We start from the raw sequence: 23000 nt of genomic DNA on the forward strand, positions 1-23000 counted from the left end.
GTAAAAGGACGACCCAGAGTTGTACCTTGACCTTATGACAACTAGAACCGGATACTTAATAAAACACACCCTTCCAAGTGCCAGATACAACCCGGTGATCGCTCTCTAACAGGGCGACGAGGAGGGGATCGCCGGGTAGGATTATGTTATGCGATGCTACTTGGAGGACTTCAATCTACTCTCTTCTACATGCTGCAAGATGGAGGCTGCCAGAAGCGTAGTCTTCGACAGGACTAGCTATCCCCCCTTATTCTGGCATTCTGCAGTTCGGTCCACTGATATGGTCCTTTACACATATACCCATGCATATGTAGTGTAGCTCCTTGCTTGCGAGTACTTTGGATGAGTACTCACGGTTGCTTTTCTCCCTCTTTTCCCCTTTCTATACCTGGTTGTCGCAACCAGATGCTGGAGTCCAGGAGCTAGAGATCCCGAGGATGATTCTACATAGAGTTCGGCTTCGAGGAGTAGTTAGGAGGTCCCAGGCAGGAGGCCTTGCCTTTTCGATCGTTGTTACTTTTGTGCTAGCCTTCTTAAGGCAAACTTATTTAACTTATGTCTGTACTCAGATATTGTTGCTTCCGCTGACTCGTCTATGATCGAGCACTTGTATTCGAGCCCTCGAGGCCCCTGGCTTGTATTATGATGCTTGTATGACTTATTTATGTTTTAGAGTTGTGTTGTGATATCTTCCCGTGAGTCCCTGATCTTGATCGTACACGTTTGCATGCATGATCTTGATCGTAAACTTGTCGACCGATCCCGCCACCATCGGGAGCCCGCACGCTGCTGGGAATCCCATCTGGGCGCTCGTGCACCGCCGCGAGCCCGCTGCCTCCGAGATCCGCCACACCGTCGAGAGGGCCACACCCCGCGGATCAAGACGCCCGCGCCGCCGCGGATCCGGAAGAGGGAGGAGAGACCCTCCGCCGCCGCCGTCGCACGCACGGGCTTTGCCCGGCGCCGACCATTGGCAGTGGCGGAGGAAGAGAAGGGCGCAGGAGGGTTACGCGGCGGCGCCGGCAGCTGAGCCCTCCCGAGCCGCCCGCGGGGGAGGCGACGCGAGAGCGGCGAGATGGTAGGCATTTGCTTGATTGATTCATGCTGCAGCAGGTTAGAACCTGAACCGGATTTGAATCCAAGAACACACTAATTGCAACTGCGCAAGATTTTGGTATCTAAGAAATCTGAACCCAAGAACTCTCTGACAGCAACACTCTCATCCAATGCAAGCACAATTCTCCTCTTCTTACCGTGGGACAACATGGTCAGAACACCCGCCAGCATGTAATTATACAGAGCCTGAAACTGAAACGAGCGTAAGAAGCCGTTGCCTCTGATCGATGACGTGGGCGAAATGGTAGGCAACAGGAAACCAGCCGTGGCTGGCGGGAATTTTGGAATTTTTCCGTGGGGTGCTGCACCGTCCGGTTTGGCGGCGACTAAATTGATTCACAGCCAGTTGTTACCGGGGTTGAAGTATATATATTCATAAAGCAACAATTGATCCACGTTGATACAATAAGACAGCCCGAGAGAATACAACTGTGCGCCTTCTGCGAGCTCAGTGATGTCTGCACACCCTATAAGTTGTGGCGCGCCTTCTGTGAGCCATGCTTACTAAGACAAAATTCGGTAACTATATGCTTCTTTTGAGAAAGGCGGCTACCGTTTCTTTTGAGAAAGTTTGTTAAATCATAAGATATTCATGGACTTAAAAGACTCTTGGATTTCTAAAACTGTAGCAAATTAAAAAACGTAAATTTTAGAAAAAATGTTTCAATCTTTCTAAAATATTAATGGATTTAAAAAATTACAAATTTGAAATAAAGTTCACAAATTTTATTTTATTTACAAACATTAATAATGTTCATGAACTTTAAGAATATTGATGAATTTAAAAAATGTCATAAGGTTCCAAATATGTTATGGGATTTTTAAAAAAATCACATTTTTTTAAGATTTTTTCGTCCTTGATGTCAATCGCCGGTCGTTGTGTGAGCCCCTTGCGAGCTCCTATTCCGCACCGAAACCATGGAATTGCTACTATAACGCTCATATGGGCCGGCCCAAGAAGCTCCTTCTCACTCAGCTCGGCTCCCTGGTCCACTCACTTGCTTAGCACCCCCAAAAAAACTCACTTGCTTAGCATATTTTTCCCGGCATGCTCCATCGATATCTTATAAACAGGCGGCTATCATTTTATTTTGAAAAAGTTTGTTATACCAAAGGATGTTAATGGATTTTAAAAACTCTTGGATTTTTTAAACGGTTCAAAATTTTAAAAAATGATTTGAATTTTAAATATATTCATGGATTTAAAAAATGTTCACAATTTTAATCCTTGAGCTTTAAGAATATTCACAAATTTAAAATATATTCATGAATTTCAAAATATGTTATGGGATTTAAATAATTCACAACTTTTTAAATTTCATGATTTTAAATATGAAAATGTTCACATTTTGGCCTCGATATCAGCCGTTGGTCGTTGTGTGAGCCCCCTGGGAGCTCCTATTGCACACCAAAACCATAAAATTGCGACTATAACACTCACATGGGCCGGCAACTCCCGCTCAGACCATATCGGCTAGGAGAATAATGGTCAGGAGGAGGGCAAGGCTGAGCTTGAAGACCATAAGTAGTTGAGATAGACGACACACCATAAGTAGATGGCGCATCAGTGGACTTATCCGCAACACGAGGATGACAAGAGTAATGGAAAGGAAAAGAGGGAAGAGGAGGAATCATCGAAGGCGATGGAGGTGGAGATGGGGAAGACATCGGTAAAGAAGGTGAAGACGAGGAAGGCATCGGTGATGAAGGTGGAGACTCATGCGGCAAGGGAGAAGAATCTGTGGGAGAGGACGGTGTCGAACCTGCAACGACGAGAGGAGGGGTAGAAATATGGGGCACAGAGGAATGTGTATCGGGAAATGTGAGAAAAGATATGTCCTTCATAAAAAATATCAAGGAGGATGGACGCAGATAGAAAGGGCGAGACTCGTCAAAGGTCACATCCCCGAAAATACGCAACCTGCGACCAACAGGATCCCAATACCAATAACCCTTATGATATCGATGTAACTTAGAAAGACACACTCAACAGACAAAGCGGTCAGTTTGACGCATTCACGTGGGGCAATAAGAACATAGGAAATACAACTGAACAAATGAAGTATCAAATAATAGGAGAACGATCAGAAAGACGATCAAAAGGAATACCATCCTGCAGAGCGGTAGATGGCTGAATGTTGGTGAGATAGGTGAAGGTGGAAATAACCTGAACTCAAAAGTGAGGCGGAAGAGAGGCATCAATCATCATCACACGCGCCATCTCAAAAAGGTGACGGTGCTTGTGCTCAGCCACACCATTCTGAGTATGAGCACCATGACAAGAGAACTGGGAAAGAGTACCCAGTACAACAAAAAATCCTTGCAACGAATGAGAGATATACTCATCAGCAGAATCCGCATGAAAACACGAATAAGAATTGAGAACTGGGTATGAACCATGGCAGCAAAAAAATATAGATAAGACTTCATTACAAAAACACATGAAATAGATCCAAATGTAGCAAGTAAAATCATCTAGAGAGTCGGACCCCCTTTTATAGCGAAGGGAGTCGGACCCCAAATTTAGTTGTGACTAAAGGGTTGTGGCGGACGATGTTAGTGGCGACAACACTATGACGTCTACCGAAAGGCCGTGTTCGCTGGGTGCCACATCGGCTCGCTGACCGACAACCGTTTAATGTTGATGGTCAAAGACAGCAAGCAGCTAGACATGTCTCGCACGTCTAGTGGGCAATCGTTTCACCGAGGGGGCTAGACGTGCATATAAGAGCATCTTCAGCCGTTCAGCGCCCTCAAGACTGAAATAGCGCCTCCTGAGGGTTAGCCGTCACTATTTTGGTTGTCGGGCTGTCGGGTTCCCAACCACCGCTCCAGGTCGGCCCCCAGACTCCATTTATTGAATTGAAGTTCTGCTAAAATTAGACGAGAACGACACGAATTTGGCTAAAATTCGGCGGGTTTCATTCATATTCGGCGATTTTCATTCATATTTGTACATAATAAAAAGACATAACAAAAACATAAAAAAACTACGCCGCCCGCTACTGCCCGAGCCTTCTACATGCCGAGGAGCTTGTAGAAGGCGGTGTAGTCACCGTCGTCGTTGTTGTCGTCGTCCTGCACGCCGCCACCGCTGTCTTTGCTGCACCCCTGGCCTGCGTCGCCGATGCAAGCGGGGTTGGTCGGCGCCGGCGCCTCCTCGTCGCTGTCGTCGATGACGACGACGCCGTCCTCGTCGCAGCCACGGCGTCGCGTGGCTATCTCCTCCAGGGTGCGGCACTGGCGCTCCATTTCCTCCCGGACGTAGTCCTGGCACGACCACGCCAGGCCGTCCTCCAGGTCGGCGGCCATTGCCTCGTGCTCCTTCTTCATGGGAAGGAGCGTCGGCTCGGTCTTCGACTTGATGCGACGGGAGGAGGGAGGAGAAGGTACATGGCCGCCCTCATTGATGGCGAGGGCGCCGCCGTGGGTGTGCTGCCCGAGTGGCGTCTCCCGCGGCTCCGGCTTGACGGGGAGGAGCGGCGACCCGGAGGAACGGGAGCCCGACGAGGACGACGCCGTCGTCTCCATTCGCCTCGGCATCCATGAACTGTTGCGGCGGCAAGAGAAGGAGGGGGCCGCCTGTGAGGAATCAATGGAAGGCGACCAACGGCAGCCTTCGCATTGATTCCCGTGGGAAACCGAGGCGATGAGAACGACAAAGGCGCCCAGTCGCTGACTCGGTGGGTCCACATGATTTCGCGTCAAATTCGTGCCGGATTCGGCCTTGATCCGCCGGCGCCAATTTCAGCCTTAACCGGCGAAAATTGGTGTGCCCCCGGCTGCCGCTTGTGGAGAATGATACTCCTCCGTTGCTTTTGGGCCGCGACTATTCCATCACTCTGCCCTCACCATCACCCGCGGTAGCCTTGTCTTCAGCACCATCATTGAGATCGTCCTTGTCGCTCTAGCGGATGGCATAGTCAGTTGAAGATTGATATTGAATTTTTGGCCTGCCCCTGTTGTCTGTACTGAATGCTGCACGCATTCTCTGGATGTGAACTTACGCCCAATTCTTGATCCTATAAAGTCCAACTTGTCTGCAGCCCACATGCAGGTTGAGAGTCACTGAGAAAGATCATGATTTTGTGTGGATAGATGATTTGCAATACGATGTATTGATCGGGGTGCTGGTGCACGTATATATAATACAAGGGAAGGCCTCTACCTCAACTATACAAGACTAGGAGGTGGGCCACAACTTCAATACACGTGCAATACAAAATATATACTCAACACCCCCCGCAGTCGAAGCGTCGCTGGAGACACAGAGACTGGACCGAAACTCCCCCAAGACGGGAGTAGGCAATCCCTTAGTCATCACATCAGCAAACTGTTGCGTCGTCGGCACGTGGAGAACCCGAACACGGCCAAGGGCAACCTGCTCGCGCACGAAGTGAATATCGAGCTCAATATGTTTCGTCCGTCGATAGTGCACCGGGTTGGCGGAGAGGTAGACCGCGCTGACGTTGTCGCAGTAGACAAGAGTGGCCTTGTGAACATCACAAAGCAACTCCTGGAGCAGCTGACGTATCCAAGAGCACTCGGCCACGGCATTAGCCACGGCGCGATACTCTGCCTCGGCGCTGGAGCGGGAGACCGTGGGCTGCCGCTTCGATGACCAAGAGATCAACGAGGGCCCAAGGTAGACGCAGTAGCCGGACGTAGAGCGTCGCGTGTCGGGGCAGCCAGCCCAGTCAGCATCCGAGTAGTCCACGAGGTCGGTGGAGGCGGAGGCCGTCAGGGTGAGTCCCAAGGTCATGGTGCCGCGTATGTAACGAAGAATACGCTTCACCAAAGTCCAGTGAGAGTCACGCGGGGCGTGCATATGGAGGCACACCTGCTGAACAGCGTACTGCAGGTCGGGGCGAGTCAGCGTCAAGTACTGTAAAGCACTGACGATAGAGCGATAAAACTCTCCATCTGACGCGAGAGACCCCTCCAGAGCAGAGACCTTCGCCTTCGTGTCGACGGGGGTGGGCGCCGGCTTGCAATTAAGCATACCGGCATGCTCAAGGAGCTTGTGGGCGTACTTCTGCTGATGCAAAAAGAAACCGTCAGCCCGGCGGATCACCTCGATGCCGAGAAAGTAGTGCAGGGGCCCCAAGTCCTTGAGGGCGAACTCATCACGAAGACGAGCAGTCAGCCGCTGAAGGAGATCGGGGGCGGACGCCGTGAGGATGATGTCGTCGACGTAGAGCAGCAGATATGCAGTGCCAGCTCCCTGATGATACACACAGAGTGGGGCATCGGAGCGAGTGGACCGAAAGCCCAGAGACTGCAGGAAGGCGGCGATACGCTGGTACCAAGCCCGAGGCGCCTGCTTCAACCCGTAAAGAGAGCGGGAGAGCAAGCACACGAAGTCGGGGTGCTCGGCGTCGACGAAACCAGTGGGCTGCTCACAGAACACCTGCTCGACGAGATGACCGTGCAAGAAGGCGTTGAAAACGTCCAACTGATGCACAGGCCAGACGCGCGAGACAGCAAGCTGAAGGACGGCGCGGATCGTGCCCAGTTTCACAACCGGGGCGAAGGTGTCGGTGAAGTCCACGCCCGCGCGTTGCCGAAAGCCACGAACCACCCATCGAGCCTTGTAGCGCTCGAGAGAACCGTCCGGGCGAGTCTTGTGGCGAAACACCCACTTGCCAGAGATGATGTTGGCACGAGGGGGACACGGAACAAGCTGCCACGTGCGGTTGCGCCGCAAGGCGTCGAACTCCTCCTGCATCGCAGCCAGCCAATGGGGATCCCGAAGGGCGGCACGAGCGGAGGTGGGGATGGGTGATGGCGTCGATGTTGAGGCAGCGCACGCATACTCGTCGGAGGAGTAGCGCGTGCTCGGCCGATGCACTCCTACACGGGCACGGGTGACCGGGCCGGCGAGGGCGGCGGGTGCCGCGGCAGAGGGGGCCACAGCGGCGTCGGGGGCCACGGCCACAACAGGGACGCCCGCGGCGGCGGGGGCCGCGGCCATAACGGGGGCGCCCGCGGCGGCGGGGCCCGCGGCGTCAAGAGCCGCGATGGTGCCAGCCGAGCCAGCCGCGGAGGAGGCGACGGGCGAGGTCGAGGTCGAGCCCGTCACAGGAGTAGCGGCACCGGCCGGGGTGGCGGGTGGGGTGCCCGCGGGCTCAACCTCGGGCGAGGGAGCCGGGGAAGACTCAATCTCGGGTGAGGGAGTCGAGAACCCGGGAGGGGGCGGCAGAAGACGTCGGGCCGGGGGGGGGGGCGCCGGGGGGTGCCGCCGCGCATCGCACCAGGTAGGGGGCGCGGGGGCGGAGCCGAAGGAGCCGCGGCCGGAGGAACCTGAAAAAAGGGAACACCGTCTCGACGAAGTACACGTGCCTCGAGGTGTACACACGATGAGTGACAGGATCATTGCACCGGTAACCTTTGGTGTTGGGAGGGTAGCCAAGGAAGATGCATGGGACGGAGCTGGGTGCAAGCTTGTGTGGCGTGGTGGACGCGGTGCTAGGATAACAGAGACACCCAAATATGCGAAGACCATCATAGGACGGTGGTGTACCGAAAAGAAGGTGGTGAGGGGCGTAGTTCCACCGGGGACGACACGGACGAATGTTGACTAAGAGAGAGGCAGTGGCGAGGGCATCGGGCCAGAACCGAGCGGGTACATTAGCGTGAAAGAGCAACGTGCGAACGTAGTCATTAAGAGTGCGGAGAATGCGCTTGGTGCGGCCGTTCTGCTGTGAAGTGTAGGGGCAAGTCAGACGGAAGGTGGTGCCGTGTGAGGCGAGAAGGGAGCGAAGAGCGGCGTTGTCAAACTCTTTTCCGTTATCAGTTTGGAGCGCAAGTATGGGGCGACCGAACTGAGTGGTGACGTAGGAATAAAAGGTGGTGAGTGTGGCTAAAGCATCGGATTTACGACGAAGAGGAAAGGTCCACACATAATGAGAATAATCATCTAAAATCACCAAATAGTATAGATAGCCCGTATTACTCGCAACGGGAGACGTCCAAACATCACTATGAATCAACTGAAACGGAAAAGTGGAAACTGAAGTAGACGCATTAAAGGGAAGACGCACGTGCTTGCCCAAACGACAAGCCTCACAAGTATGCTCGTCGAGCTTATTACATGAGAAAGAAAAACTCCTAATAATCTGACGCAAAACGGCAGGGTTGGGGTGGCCCAAGCGAGCATGCCAAAGGTCGACGCCGGCGGAGAGAGCGACGGGTGTGGAAGTGGAGGCGCCGCCGTGCATGGGATAAAGCTCGTCAAGGCTATCACATCGGTGAAGCACCATCCGGGTACAGGCGTCCTTCGCAGAAAAACCAACACCGTCAAATTCAACAGTAAGAGGATTCTCACGAGTAAGACGACGAACAAAGACTAAGCTAGTGACTAAGTCAGGTGAAATAAGAACGTTAGACATAGTGATAGGTGTGGAACTAGAAGGAAAACTAGTGCTACCGACATGGATGATGGGTAAAGAGGAACCGTTGCCAACGGTGATGCGAGTGAGAGTGTGAACGGGAGTGGATGAGGAAAGGTTACCGGGATGAGCTGCCATGTGCGCAGTAGCACCCAAGTCCATGTACCAGTCGCCTCCACCGCCATAGTTGCTCGGCGACGGCGCCGAGTGGAGGGCGGCCAGGAGGGCTGGGTCCCACGGTGCAGGTGCCGGCGGTGGCAGCTGGCCTCCATAGGGCGGCGCATGGGCGGGCGCGCCGTAGCCACCGAGGGGTGGCGGCGCGAGCGGGGCACCGTAGGGCTGGTAGGGGGCGCCGACGAACGCCTGATGGCCCGCTGGACGGGGGCCAAGGAGACCCGGTGCAGGAGCCCGCGGGACGGGCATGTGATAGGCGTGGATGACGCCCGTCCACGGGTTCTGCCCGGCGGCCCACGGTGGAGGCGGCTGCTGGAAGTGGGGCGCCCCCCCTGCGCCCTGCGCCTGCTGCTGCTGCGGATGCTACTGGCGGCGGCCCCCGCCACCCCGCTGGTTGCGCCGGCCCCCGCCACCTTGCGGCTGCTGGGGGGGGCGCGGGCGGCAGCGGGTAGTAGCCGGCGGGTGCTGGCGGCGCGGACTGGCGAGGGGCGGCCGGAGGAGCAGGGCCGCCGCGGGTGGTACCGGCGGCGAGAGCGGTGTGCTGGACCCGCTGCTTTAGCTTCGTCATCCGGCGCTCCTCAAGTTTGAGGTACGCGACGATGCGCTGGAAAGTGGGTTGCGGCAGCAGGGTGAGGTTGGACGCCGCATTGCCGAAGTCCTCATTAAGCCCGGCGGTGAGGGTGCTCAGCATGAGGTCGTCAGAGACCTTAGCGCCGATGTCGCGAAGCTCGTCGGCGAGCATCTTGAGCCTCATGCAGTACTCATCGATGGTGGAGTTGTCCTGGTGACAGCCGAAGAACTCCTGCTGCAAGAAAACAAGGCGCTGGAGTTTGTTGTCGGTGAAGAGCGCGTTGATCTTGGCCACACGGTGCAGGCGTCGTCGACTCGTCGTCCTCGGCGACGACCATGTGGAAGATGTCCTTCGAGACCGTCTGGTAGAACCAACGGATGATCGTGGCCTCGATGGCGGACCACTCCGGGTCGCCACGCATGTACGCGCTGTCCACGGAACCGTCGATATGCTCGGTGAAATAGTACTCGCGAAAGACGAGGTTGAAGTAGGTCTTCCACGCGTAGTACGACGTGCTGGAGCTGTCGAGACGGATGGGGACCCGGGCCTCAATATTGAGGTCACGGATAACGGCGGTGGAGGGCTCGGGACCAGCGAACGGATTGGACGAGTGGGTGGTGGAGGAGCCGGGGGAGGAAGGCCATGGCGACGGCGTGCAGGTGCGGGATAGCGGCTAGGGTTTTGGGGAGAATGTGACAGCAACAACGGGACGGCTGCAGCGAAAGACGGGCGCGGCGGCAGAAGAGAGCGGCGTGCGGGTGGGAAGGAAGGAGGCGGCTGCAGCGGTACGAGACGCGGGCGGCGTGCAGCGGCACTTGGTGCGGAGCAGCGTGCAGTGAAGCAAGGCGCTGGCGTACGGCCGTACGAGGAGTGAAGTCTGAAATAAATCTTGACATTGTACAAACCGGCGTTAATAAACCCTTACCTTTAAATCTTTGAAGGTGATACCCTGTATTTACAGATCCCGGTCAATCCAAACCCTATACGAGTAAAATCTTGTTTGCTGTGATGGGAAAGGCACAATCCCAATCGGGATTGATTTCTATTGTCACTTACAACATGGGCCCACATGTCCTTTGCATCTCCTTAGCGATGAGCACGACCACGGTGTCCATTGACGGAGTGTTGCCACTGTCGAGTCAGAAAAGACAAGAAAAATATGATGCATCACAAGGGCCTGTACGTGCGTGTCTTCCGACGGAACTTCAATCCTCAGTCCGTGCTCGTCGACATCGTCGTGAATACAAAAAAAAGCTCAGGTGGCTGTGGTCGTTGTCACCCGTGCCGCGTGTGCCCACAGCCCAGGCCTGCTGAGCTGCACCGGGAGGCGGCCATGGCGACATGCTCAAGCCAGTGCGGCGTCGGGAGCAGGGATAGCAGCGCGGTAGCGAGATGGGGTTCTTGACGTAGCTCGAGACCCAGCCCAGAGCGTCGCCGTGTACGCGCGCTGCAACTCAGCATAGGCCTCCAGCGCCACGCACCAGCCGCAATGCTCTAACACGAGTGCCCACCGCGGTGGCTGCGTGCATCGGTCCAGGCAACTGCGGCACACACTTGTTGCCTCACCTCCGAGAGCTGCGGAAGGAGCTCGTCGTCGCGGATGAGCTACGCAAGATGCGGCAGGGGTTTCGCGTTGAGGACGGCAGCGACCCTCCGAGACATGGCGTCAACGGAGCCGAGGGAGATGTTGAGCATGGTCCGGTGATCCCTGGCGGCGGCCTTGGTCCTCTTGATGGCAAACAGATCCTCGCCGTTGGCGTCCAGGCTCCTCAGCTGCCTTGGCTTTCATCCACACGGCTGCCATCGCCATCATGGCCTTCGTGCTCACCATATGGCAGCAGGCTCGCCCCGGCTGCATCTCCTCCCGCCGATGCGTCATGCAAGCCGCAGCTCGCCAACTCGCTGCCACCTTTCCAGGACCATCTACCCCGATAGCCATTGATGTATCTATACGGGAAGAACAGGAGGAGATAGGTGGGAGCGAGGAAGAAGATGGCTTAAGCTTGACATCGCACAACAATGAGAAAAGCAAGTTCCCGGTCAGGATTGCGCTTTTTCCGGCGTGCCAAACGTATTTAGGGTCGGGATAGACCGGGATCAAAGAGGTCAGGGTATCAATTTCAGGGATTTGAAGGTGAGGGTTCATCTGCGCCGGCCTCTACAATCTCAAGGTTTATTTCAGACTTCACTCCCGTACGAGACAAGGCGCTAGCCTACGGCGGAGCAGCGTGCAGCAAAACAAGGCACGGGCATGCAGCGGCTCTTGGCGCCTAGCGGCGTGCAGCGGCGTGTGATGCGCAGGCTGCAGCGGCGCGGTACGCGCGAGTGAAAGCGGCGCGGTACGCGCGGGCGGAAGCGGGTTGTGGGGCGCGGCGGCGGCGGCGGCGGCTACCCTAGGGTTAGATCGAAAAAGATGATACCATGTGGATAGATAATTTGCAATATGATGTATTGATAGGGGTGCTGGTGCACGTATATATAATACAAGGGAAGGCCTCTACCTCAACTATACAAGACTAGGAAGTGGGCCACAATTCCAATACACGTGTAATACAAAATATATACTCAACAATTTGGATGCCCACACGGTTTAGGCAATGTCCACACAAATTCGAGAGCCTAGCTTAAACTTTCCTGAATAAATTTACTTCAAAAATATATACAAGTCCTGGAGTGAACCCACGGACAAATTCAGATCCTGTATGGTCCAACTTGTCTGCGCATCAAGCAAATAGCTTCTTCTTCTTCTTGACTGGAAAACAGATTGAGAGAAACTGAATCTTGGGAAGCGGCACGGCTTAGATTGTATCCACATAAAAACCAAGCAACTAGTTTTTTTGTTGTTGAGAAAATCAAGCAACTAGCTACCTTTGTCCATCATAGTCTGTAACCAAAAACGTGTTATAGAGCTAAATCTCAGGAAAAATGCACACATTTATCTAAACTAAATTTCAGTAGTTTTGAATCCTACAAACCAAACAAATGGAAATTTCAGAAAATTCTGTGGAACTCCTTTGAGCGAAAGAGGCCCTTTAAGACAGTGATCTAAACGCTCTTATATTAGTTTACAGAGGGAGTACAAACAAGTCTTTGATCGAGTGAACTTACGCACAAATTCAGTTCCTATAAATTCCATCTTTGCAGCACGTCACATGGGATTTCGATGTGCAATACAAGTCTTGGAATGCCGACACTTAATTAGACGATGTCCACACAGATTCGAGTAGCTGGCTTATCCATCTATAGCCTGTATTATTCTATCTATAAAGACTCTAGCTAGCCACTCGTTCCCTCATCACAAAAGGAAAGGTAGCACTATTCCACCCAAAACCCAGCTGTTAACAGCGAGCAATGGACCATGCAACCGGTGCCATGGGCAGCCTAATCCTCAAGCTTGGCGAACTCCTCAAGGAGGAGTACAACCTGCAGAGAAGCGTCAAGGAAGGTGTCCAGTATCTTGAGAGAGAGCTGAAGAGCATGCAAGCTGCCCTCTGCAAGGTCGGGGATGTGCCACGGGACCAGCTCGACGAGCAGGTCAAGCTCTGGGCCAACGAGGTCAGAGACCTTTCATATGGAATGGAGGATATCATCGACAAGTTCATGGTACGTGTTGAGGGCCCTGAGCCTGATGACAAACAACACAAGCTCAAACAGCTCATGAAGAAGATGGGCGATTTGTTCACGAAGGGCAAGACACGCCATTGTATCGGAAAAGAGATCAAACGCATCAAAGCCGGCATCCAGGAGGTGGCTGATCAGCGTGATAGATACAGGGTCCACGAGATCAATGACGTGGTTGCTAATCCAACTGGTGCAACCACGGTCGACCCTCGCCTGTTGGCTCTCTACAAGGATAGGAAAGAGCTTGTTGGCATTGATGATTCATTGAGTGAGCTAACCAAGATGCTGAGCATCGAGGATGGTGATGTGTCCAAGCAACTCAAGATACTCTCTGTTTTCGGATTTGGAGGTCTTGGCAAGACAACTCTTGCCAAAGCAGTGTATGATATGCTCAAAGCGCAGTTTGATTGCAGCGCTTTTGTTCCAGTAGGACGGAACCCTAGCATGAAGAAACTTTTCAATGACATTCTCTTTGGAATTGACAAGCAAAAACATCAGGATTCTATTTTATCATCGTGGGATGAAAGGCAGCTGATCGACGAACTCCAAGTATTACTGGAGAACAAGAGGTATGCACCCTATTATGTAAAGTAGTGATTTAAGTGCTCTTAAATTTCTTTACGGAGAGAGTAGTTTCATATAGTTTAAGTAGCAATAAGAAAATTTATCGGAGTGAATGGAAGGCAGCTGATTGATGAACTGAACTCCGAGAAAAAGAGGGAAAAAATGGGAAAACATAGTGTCATATACGTCAAGTAGTAAATGGGATAAAAAAACTGCGAAACTTTAGCGGGTCGAATGAAAGGCAGCTGATCGATGACACCTATTATGTCATATAGGTAGTAAGTGGGAAAATAGCGTCAAGCCCTAGAAAAACTGAGTTAGGGATGAGTGGAAAATTCTATTTGAGATATTTTACATGGCGGGTTTGCATGGCCTATGGTCGTTCTTGTATATTTTACAAAAGACTGTATTTTTTGTCGGGAATAATGCATAATATTAAGTTTTCCTACCTTCTTTAGGTTGGGACTTACCTTTGAACGTTCGTCCACGTTCATATATTATAGAACTTCCTCTTAGTAGATGCCAATTCCAAAAAAAAAACTAATTAATTAAAGTATATAGACGCGGAAATTTTGTCAATAAAAAATATAGTTATGAACGATGAAATGGAATCAAACTCTACTGGTGGTGTGGCTCTCTCCTGTGCAGTGGTGGAGCGTGAAGCAAATTTTAGGAGGGGCGAGATGAGTGTATGACATAGAGAAAGATATGGTAGTCAGAGACGCCGGAGAATTAGCATAGCGATTAATAGAAATACAAGCCTATTTGGCAAAAAAAAAATCTAGGAAGGGGCTGCCAGGGCCCGGATTAGGGCATGTACAATGGTTGATAAGATAGTCTTATCTTAAGTCTTGCATGTAATTTAAAGATGACAAAAAAAAATGTCTACAATGGATCATTTCTTAGCCTTATCTTCTATTCCTAAAAACGTGGTGAGACATATTGTGCTAAGAGATCATCTCTTATCTTCTCTTCAATAAGAGAAGACAAACATTTTCTTATGAGTTCTCTCTCCTCCACCTCATTTTTTATCCTATGTGGCACTACTAAGATAGCATCATTGTACATGCCCTTAGTCCCGCCGATGCTCCGCCAATGCTCCTGTGCCCCTCCATTTCCTTAATTCAATAATGCCAATTCTAGATTCCCTAATGAGGTTGACATTCACGCATCCTCTTTTTAAAGATATTTTGCACACTTAGAGCCTTAACAAATATTTTTCACTAATTTGGGACATCTCTTGCAATATGGATGGCAATGACAGATACTTGATTGTCATTGATGACATATGGGATAAAAAAACATGGGAATTAGTCAAGACTGCTTTGGTGTGTAATAACCGTGGAAACAGGATAATCACAACAACACGTATACTTGAAGTTGCTACAATTACTGGTGAAGTATACTAGCTACAACCACTTTCCCCTTATTTATCTAAGGATTTATTTCATAGAAGATTAATTGGTGGTGAAATAGAACAACCTAATCATCTGCCAGCAGAGGCATATGATAAAATTTTACATAAATGTGGGGGTGTACTGTTGGCTATAATCACAATAGCTAGTTTGCTCGTCAATAAACGAGTGGAGCTTTGGTCTAAGGTATACACCTCAATCGGTTTTTGGCATGAAGAGAATGAAGACGTGGAGAACACAAGAAAAATACTTTTACATAGCTATTATGATCTACCTTATCACCTAAAGACTTGCTTATTATATCTGAGCATATATCCTGAAGATCATTTTATTGAAAAAGGTAGTTTGATATGGAAGTGGGTTGGCGAAGGTTTTATCCATGAGGAACCAGGTGTGGGACTATTCGAGATTGGTGAGAGGTACTTCAATGAGCTGGTGAAAAAAAGCATGATAATGCCGGTAGAGAGCCCACATGATGGCATCATAACTGGATGTCATGTCCATGACATAATGTTTGATATGATATGTCTACTATCAAAGGAAGAAAACTTTGTTACGGTATTGGGTAGTAACGAGAAATATACAACTTCACATTGCAATGCTCGTAGGCTAGCTATTCATCGAGGATTCCAACCTCTGGCTAGCACGTCTACATTTCAAGCAAGGTCACTTAATGCCATGTGCAATGCTAATTTGTTGCCATCACTTTCATGCTTTGAAGTTTTGCGTGTCCTAGTTTTGGAAAGCCCCTCTAATAGGCACAATCCCGATTCTTATGAGCATAATGGGAAGTTAGTCCACTTGAGGTATCTCAAACTAGCGAACATACATATCTCTGAGCTCCCAGAGGAAATAGGAGAGCTAAAGTTCTTGCTGGTACTAGACTTGAGTGCAAAAGGGATAAATAAACTTCCAGAGAGTATTGGTCTACTGAGTCAACTCAAGTGCTTGAATATCTGCAGAACAAACATTGAAGTGCCATCCTGGATCGGAAATTTGACGTCGCTGGAAGAGCTATGCCTGAATGGAGTTGAGAAGCACTCGAACTTCGTGACAGAGCTGGGCAAGTTGACAGAGTTGAGGAAGCTCCGCGTGTCTGATGTTTTATATTTAGATAGTGTTGGCACAATGAATGCTTGGGCGGAGTCTGTAGCTAAGCTGAATAAGATTGAAGTCATAGACATTCAGTTTATTTTCTCAGTTAGAACTTCTGGCCATGAGACCCCCTGGGAATGGAAGGTCCTCCCTCCACAACTCCGTGTCCTACGCATGGCCTACCTAGAACCTGAGCTGGTAGCAAGGATCAATCCCTCGCTTCTTCCGAACATGTCCCATTTAGAACTATTTGTATACAGTCCAGAACTGGAGGTCTTTGGAAGTTTCCAAGAGCTTGTTGCCCTCGAGCTGTTCATCGGTCCATCAGCTCTCCACCATGACACCATGGGCGGTATAGGTGCGTTCCCCAAACTGAGGGTCTTCAAGACACAATCAACGATTGGCTCGTTCGTAGAGGGAGATATGCCAGTCCTTGAATATCTTGAGTTCCACACCGTAGCACAGTCCAATGATGACGACATTAGCTTTGACTTTGACTTTGGTAGCCTAGAAAACCTCCCTTTGCTTCAACACGTCTCGGTCCTTGTATCTACCCCTGAGGCGGACCGCGAGAAGGCTGAGGAAACGGTGAGGCATGCAACTGATATGCTTCCCAACCATGTCAACCTTCGATTCACAATAGCTGAGGCAGCTCTGCATATTATGCTGAGGTGTGTACTTATCTCTATTACTAGTATAGATGTCCACGGGCAGCTAGCCAGCTATCTTATGTATATCTTTTTCCAGAGACCTCAGAAACCGGATAATCAGTTAGCCATGTATCTAGCGTATCGCGATCTCCACCTATCCAAGGTACGTACGCTCCCTATCTAAGTATTTATCTGCACCTTCTCTATCTTTTATTTCTAGAGTAAATAACCACAATTGCCGATCAATTGTATGGGGCATAGCAATTGCTAATCTGCACCACACGCGATACATATATTGCTCTCTTTCTTATCATTTTAAATAGAGACCATGCATACTCCACATATATGTTTTCTGAGAGTTACTTCATACTTGTAGGCTGGAAGCGTTAACAAATCACCACGGAAAAAGAAATGATAGCGGGAGGCTTCCGTTTGTTTGCTCTATGTTACTATGTATTGTCTTTCGTAGCAAAGGAAATAATCACAAACAAAAAAACTTTACTTTGTTTTCTTTTGTAGCAAAGAACAAAAAATCACACAAAGCCAAAAAGAAAGTGTTATCTTGCTATGTTTTCTTTTGTAGTGAATGAAAAAATCACACAAAAAAGGTTTGTTCATTTGTTTTACTGTCTTTCATAGTAAAGGAAAAATGAAAATCACAAAAAAACATTTACTTTGTGGATTACTAGTCTGTTGCTCGGTTGTCTACTTATAGGAAGAAAACACTCCAAAAAAGTTGTTGGGTTCTCGTGCCATTTTGTGCGTGTGTAGGTGTGTGTGTTCGGGGGCGGGGGCTTCCTTTTTGTGTATTGGTTAAGAGGCCAAGTATGTGTTAATGTGTTTTCTCCTTTTTTGGGGGTGGTGTGGTGTGTGTGTTGGGGGGGGGGGGGGGGGGGGGGTGTAACTCCGCCTATGCTAATATCTTCGCATAGCCGGTCCCAAGCCCGGAAGAAGGAGGAGGGGCCAAGCATTAACTTTCTTACAGGTCATTTGTAGCTTTTGCTCTTATTTCTTCGTTTTCTTATTCAAGTACTCCCTCCGTCCAAGTATGCTAATAAGTGTCGCAACTTTATACTGGCTCTAGTACAAAGTGGTACTAAGCTTGAGACAGTTATTTTGGGACGGAGGGAGTATATAACAGTGTGGTTGAGCATATATGGTTTCCTTCATTTTGTCCAAGTATGTAATTTCATGGTTCCAAATATGGTGGTTCACTTTTGGCTAAGTTTGAACAATGGCTGGGGTTTACTAATGCTTCTGGCATTGATAATAGCAATTTGTATTTTTGGCCGATGTTGGGTTAGTAAATTAACATATATCTTGCTTGTAAAATTTTAGTGGTGAAATCGATCGACCTGAAGATGTTTATTTCCTCACCTAGAGTTGGTACAGGGTAAGCAATGTCCCTGGGCTGGGGCTTACCAATGCTTCTGGCGAAGAAAAAGGTGCCCCAGCCCATTTTATTCAGGTAAAGGCACATGTATCATGCATTTTCTTTTCGAAAAAAGAACAGGTATCATGCTTTCCGGTTCAGTTTTTTAGCTCACTAGATGCACCTGACTTGTTTGCATGCTGCAGCAAAATGAATTTCTGTGAATCCAAATTCTGGGTCGATGGAGCTGGTATGTGTTTGCATTTGTTTTACCATCCTTTAGTATTGATTTCTTGAGCTAGTACTTTTTATGATGCTCGGTGTATTGCTGCCTTCGGCCTTTTAAGTATAGTTCTTTTTTGATACATGTTCTTGAGTGAGTTTAAAACACATCCCAATTTTATCAAAAAGCAAAATAATTTTTTTATGATTGTAATTATGATTATACACATGAGAAATCAAAATAAGCATCTTTGACCTTCAGTTTGTTCAGTTTATGTCTTCTGGATCAAGCATATTCCATGAATCCCCCAGGATGATGTTTTCTAGGCTATGCAGTACTCAAATAACTACTCCCTCCGTCCCATAATATAAGAGCGTTTTTGACACTACTCTTATATTATGGGACGGAGGGAGTACATAGTATCTTTTCATCTAAATGAACAAGTGGATATTTTGTACCCAGTAGATCAACCTGCCTTTTCATCTAAATGAACAAGTGGATATCTTGTATCGAGTAGATGAACGACATAATATCTTTCCACTGTATTGTTTGATCAAATCCTCCAAAATGCATACATTGCACCAATGAATCTTGGTATTTTTGAAATACTTTCATCTGACTCAAAAAGGAAAAGGATAAATGAGCTCTTCGGACTAAAATGATTTTTTTCCTGTTCTTTACTTGGCTGCAGCTGTTCTTGCTAAGGGGAAGTTCAGTTTGTATGCCCACCTTGTAGTGTCTACTCTATACTTCAGAGAGTACGTGATTCAGTTCAAATTCCAAGCCTTAACCCCTTCCTTCTACTCCCTCTGTTCCTAAATATTTGTCTTTCTAGAGATTCTATCAAGTGACTACATACAGAGCAAAATAAGTGAATCTACACTCTAAAATATGTCTATATACATTCATATGTGGTAGTCCATTTGAAATCTCTAAAAAGACAAATATTTAGGAACGGAGGGAGTAGAATTATACTGCTATCTTAAATGTAGATGATGACAAAAACAATGGTTAGATGTGCTGAATGCTTGTAATAAAGAAATGGGAAGAATAGGAATAGGGAAGGAAAAGAATTATTCCATGGACAGAAACATATGCATATCTCAGTGATTTGGCAACCTCAATCGGATGTCTCGCTACCAGGATTCGAGTAAAGTCTGTTCATATCTCAATGGTACTTACTAGTCTCTTGTATATAGAATCATCATGGCTCACTTAATTATGCCCTTTTTTCAGGCACATCCCTAGTAAAAGAAACATATGCGAGTGGATGCTACTAAGAAGTTTCAGAACACACCACTCCTCTGTTCATTTTTATAAGACGTTTAGAAAATTCAGACGGCACCCAGAACAGTTCAATGTCAGCTGTCCAAAACGTCTTATAAAAAAAGAGTGGAGGGAGTATCTGAAATGATACAGTGTTTCTTTTTCTTCCTACTGACTACAAAATGGCATCGCCCAATCTTTGCGCGTGGAACCTGCAAGCATGTTGACAAATCATCTTATGCGTACAGACCTGCAAGTTATCTTGGTGCTGCTGCCTTGTTATGGACTATTTGCAAAACAAGGAACAAATCCTGTTTTCAATGTGTGCTTCCTACTGAACCTACTAATGCAATTTTTACTATGTGCTCTTTGCTGGACTCCTGGACTGCTCCACAGAAAAAAGGGATGCAAAGAATGCTCAGTGAAGTAGTATCTAAAAGGCTGTCCGAGGTGGCGCGGGATGCTTTCAGAAGGTCGCCCTTCTTCCCAATGACGATGACTGGTCGGTAAGTTTGATGTACGAGGGAATGGCTGCAGCGGGCGTTTGCTTGATTCGTGCTGCGGCAGGTTTAGATTAGAACCAGATTTGAATCCAAGAACAAACTAATTGCAACTGCGCAAGATTTTGGTATCTAAGGAATCTGAACCCAACAACTCTCTGACAGTAACTCTCATCCAATGCAAGCACAATTCCGGCACAATTCTTACAGTGGGACAACATGGTCAGAACACACGCCAGCATGCATGTAATTATACAGAGCCTGAAAGTTGAAACGAGCGCAAGAAGCAGCAGCAGCCAAGCCTAGGACGACTCTGAAGCTGCTACCGCAGTCTGAGTCTGAAGCAGCAGCTGCCAAGTTTTCTTCAGTTGACAGCGGCAAGGCAATAACACAAAGAAGAATCGCTCTATCTTGTTTAGTAGCAGCACAATTGGACAGTAGTAACTCACATTTCACTTTCCGCAAAAACAACTTGCATTTGCCATTCAGTTCCAAGTACTACCTAGTACTGTAAAAACCAAATCACCAACACAGAAATGCACCGTCATTTCTAAATCATCACAGAATTCAGTTCTTCCGAGCCAACCAAGTGTCAACGGGCATTCGGCAACTCCCATAAATTAACAGTGATGTAGCACTACTCACAGATAATAACACGATATAACCAACTAAAATTCAATTTCAGAAGAGTAGACAAGCAAACATCAGTCAGACCATCACTGATACAGATATAGTACCACCACAAGTTCAGTTCTAGATAGATATATCAGTCTGCCAAACACAACAACTTCAGTTCTTACAACCAATTAATTAGCCAACAAAGCGTTGGCGATCACCCAGCAGACTACCAGCACTACTTGCAGAGAGACAAGCAGAGTCGACAGTACAGGTGCAGATACAGAGACCAACTACAGGCGACGGACGCATCTTCAGTCTATGAGGAGGTGAACTTGGTGACGGCCTTGGTGCCCTCGGAGACGGCGTGCTTGGCGAGCTCGCCGGGGAGGACGAGGCGGACGGAGGTCTGGATCTCCCTGGACGTGATGGTGGGCTTCTTGTTGTAGCGGGCGAGCTTGGCCGACTCCCCGGCGAGCTTCTCGAAGATGTCGTTGATGAAGGAGTTCATGATGGACATGGCCTTGGAGGAGATGCCGATGTCCGGGTGCACCTGCTTCAGCACCTTGAAGATGTAGATCTTGTACGTCTCCACGCCCTTCTTCGCCTTGCTGCCCTTCTTCCGGCCCCTCGTCTTGCCCTCGCCGCCGGCGGCCTCCTTGGACGCCGGAAGCCGCTTCTCGGCCTTGGGCTTCTTGCCCGCGGGGGCCTTCTCCGCCGCCTTCTCCACCTTGCTCTCCGCGGCCGGCTTCTTGTCTGCCTTGGGGGCCATGGCGGCTGCTTGAGAGAGGGAGCGGGGTGTTTCGCTGGGAGTGGGAGGTGGGGAATTGCAGATGTGAAATGAAGCGAGGGACGGCGAAAGTATATAGGCGGGAGGAGGTGCGCGCTGATTGGTGGAGAGGCCGGTGCCTCGGATCGATGACGTGGGCGAGATGGTAGGCAACAGGAAACCAGCCTTGGCTGGCGGGAATTTTGGAATTTTTCCGCGGGCTGCTGCACCGTCCGGTTTGGCGGCGACTAAAATTGATTCACACCGAGTTGTTATTAGTGGGGTTGAAGTTTTTTTAATTAACCACGTGTCCACGTTGATACAATAAGAGAGCCTGAGATAATACAACTGTGCTAAAATTTTACAGAAAACACTCCAAGTAAAGGGGGGAAAAAGGTGCTCAGCCTATGGAGGTCTGGGAACGTATCTGCTGCACCGGAGCAATCCGTGCTACCGGGGCACCGGACCCCGTTGCACATTCAAAAATGTATGAAAAAATCCAGAAATTTTTTAGTGCATTGACACAATATCAATGTAAGTTGTCACAAAATCAAAATTCAAAACATTGCTTGAGATAAGAAAATCGACAAATTTAACATCAATGTGCTAATGAGCCAAGGCTGAAGCCCAACTTGTGTTATGTACTATTTTGTGTCAAATTTGTGATTTTTGTGCCTCGATCAATGTTTCGAATTTTGATTTGAATTTTTGTGACAACCTATATTGATGTGGTGCCAGTGCACTAACCTTTTTTTTGGATTTTTTGAACATTTTTTAGTGCACGACTGGTAGTGGCGGAGCTAGCCGAAAATCACTGGGGGGAACACAAATCATCAGTGTTTGGGGGGCCAAATGCTAAAAGATCTAATCTAAGCCTCCCTAAAAAAAATCTCCAGTAATTCATCCATGGCTGGGGGGGGGGGGCAGCGCCCCCCTGCCCCCAACATAGCTCCGCCACTGAAGACGGGAGACCGGTGCACTGGTAGCACCAATTGCGCACCAAATACATCCCCATGGAGGCCTTTGCAGATGCCAACAAAATTGCTTACCATCAGAAAACCAACAACGCCAACGCGTGCATCGGAGATCCATCTGATCGGGAATGCACCACTGCATATGGGCTTTCTTAGTCGGTGAACAGGGCCGACATGAACATCATAGCCCTCGTCTTTGTGACGAGTCGGCACGGGGGATTTTCCCTATGCTTCCCAAACCAACCGCATCAAACCAAACTAGTCAGAGAATGGCATCGAGTCCACCTTCGAGCAACCACTTGCCCAATTCCAACATAGACGAAAACTCGCACATGCGAACGCCGACATCAACTAGGACATTGATCACCTAGTGGGGTCGGAGTTTGTGCAATTGGAGGATACGATTTGGGTTTGGGGAGCATAAGGAGTCCCACGACTGATGAGGTCAGTGCTCTTTGCACACCCTATATGTTGTTGTGCGCCTTCTGCGAGCCATGTTTAGTAAGACTGGATTTGGTAACTATATGCTCCTTACGGCAAGTTGGTTTGTACACTTGATAGTATGTGTCATTCACCCATTTATGCAGAAAAGCTTCCACATGTGTGACGGACAAGTGTTCCTTGGCCATCAAATCGGACAAGTATCTGCTTTCAATTCAGACTCAAACATGTTTTACAGAGTTT

The 23000-nt window shown here is 49.1% G+C and overlaps 2 protein-coding genes across 2 annotated transcripts; one reads left to right on the forward strand and one right to left on the reverse strand.

Annotated features, from left to right (window-relative positions):
• Window positions 1-12593: 12593 nt before the first annotated feature.
• Window positions 12594-19011, forward strand: LOC123183031 (disease resistance protein RGA5-like). Its single transcript, XM_044595752.1, has 7 exons — window positions 12594-13442; window positions 14702-14765; window positions 14847-16760; window positions 17369-17422; window positions 17979-18065; window positions 18132-18219; window positions 18884-19011. The coding sequence occupies exons 1-7, from the start codon at window positions 12604-12606 to the stop codon at window positions 19009-19011; spliced, it is 3174 nt and encodes a 1057-aa protein (XP_044451687.1). The 5' UTR covers window positions 12594-12603.
• A 1608-nt stretch (window positions 19012-20619) lies between these two features.
• Window positions 20620-21414, reverse strand: LOC123183035 (histone H2B.2-like). The gene has a single exon (XM_044595760.1). The coding sequence runs from the start codon at window positions 21343-21345 to the stop codon at window positions 20893-20895; it is 453 nt and encodes a 150-aa protein (XP_044451695.1). The 5' UTR covers window positions 21346-21414; the 3' UTR covers window positions 20620-20892.
• Window positions 21415-23000: the final 1586 nt, after the last annotated feature.

The sequence above is a fragment of the Triticum aestivum genome, chromosome 1D, assembly GCF_018294505.1.
Source record: "Triticum aestivum cultivar Chinese Spring chromosome 1D, IWGSC CS RefSeq v2.1, whole genome shotgun sequence".
NCBI classification, from domain to species: domain Eukaryota; kingdom Viridiplantae; phylum Streptophyta; class Magnoliopsida; order Poales; family Poaceae; genus Triticum; species Triticum aestivum.

What these genes read in the sequence shown, in the direction of transcription:
- LOC123183031 (XM_044595752.1), top strand. Translation starts at nt 12,604, where the DNA reads ATGGACCATGCAACCGGTGCCATGGGCAGCCTAATCCTCAAGCTTGGC. An exon ending in CCCCAGCCCATTTTATTCAG is followed by an intron (nt 18,066 to 18,131) that starts GTAAAGGCACAT and finishes TTTCCGGTTCAG; the next exon opens with TTTTTTAGCTCACTAGATGC. An exon ending in ATTCTGGGTCGATGGAGCTG is followed by an intron (nt 18,220 to 18,883) that starts GTATGTGTTTGC and finishes ACTTGGCTGCAG; the next exon opens with CTGTTCTTGCTAAGGGGAAG.
- LOC123183035 (XM_044595760.1), bottom strand. Translation starts at nt 21,345, where the DNA reads ATGGCCCCCAAGGCAGACAAGAAGCCGGCCGCGGAGAGCAAGGTGGAG.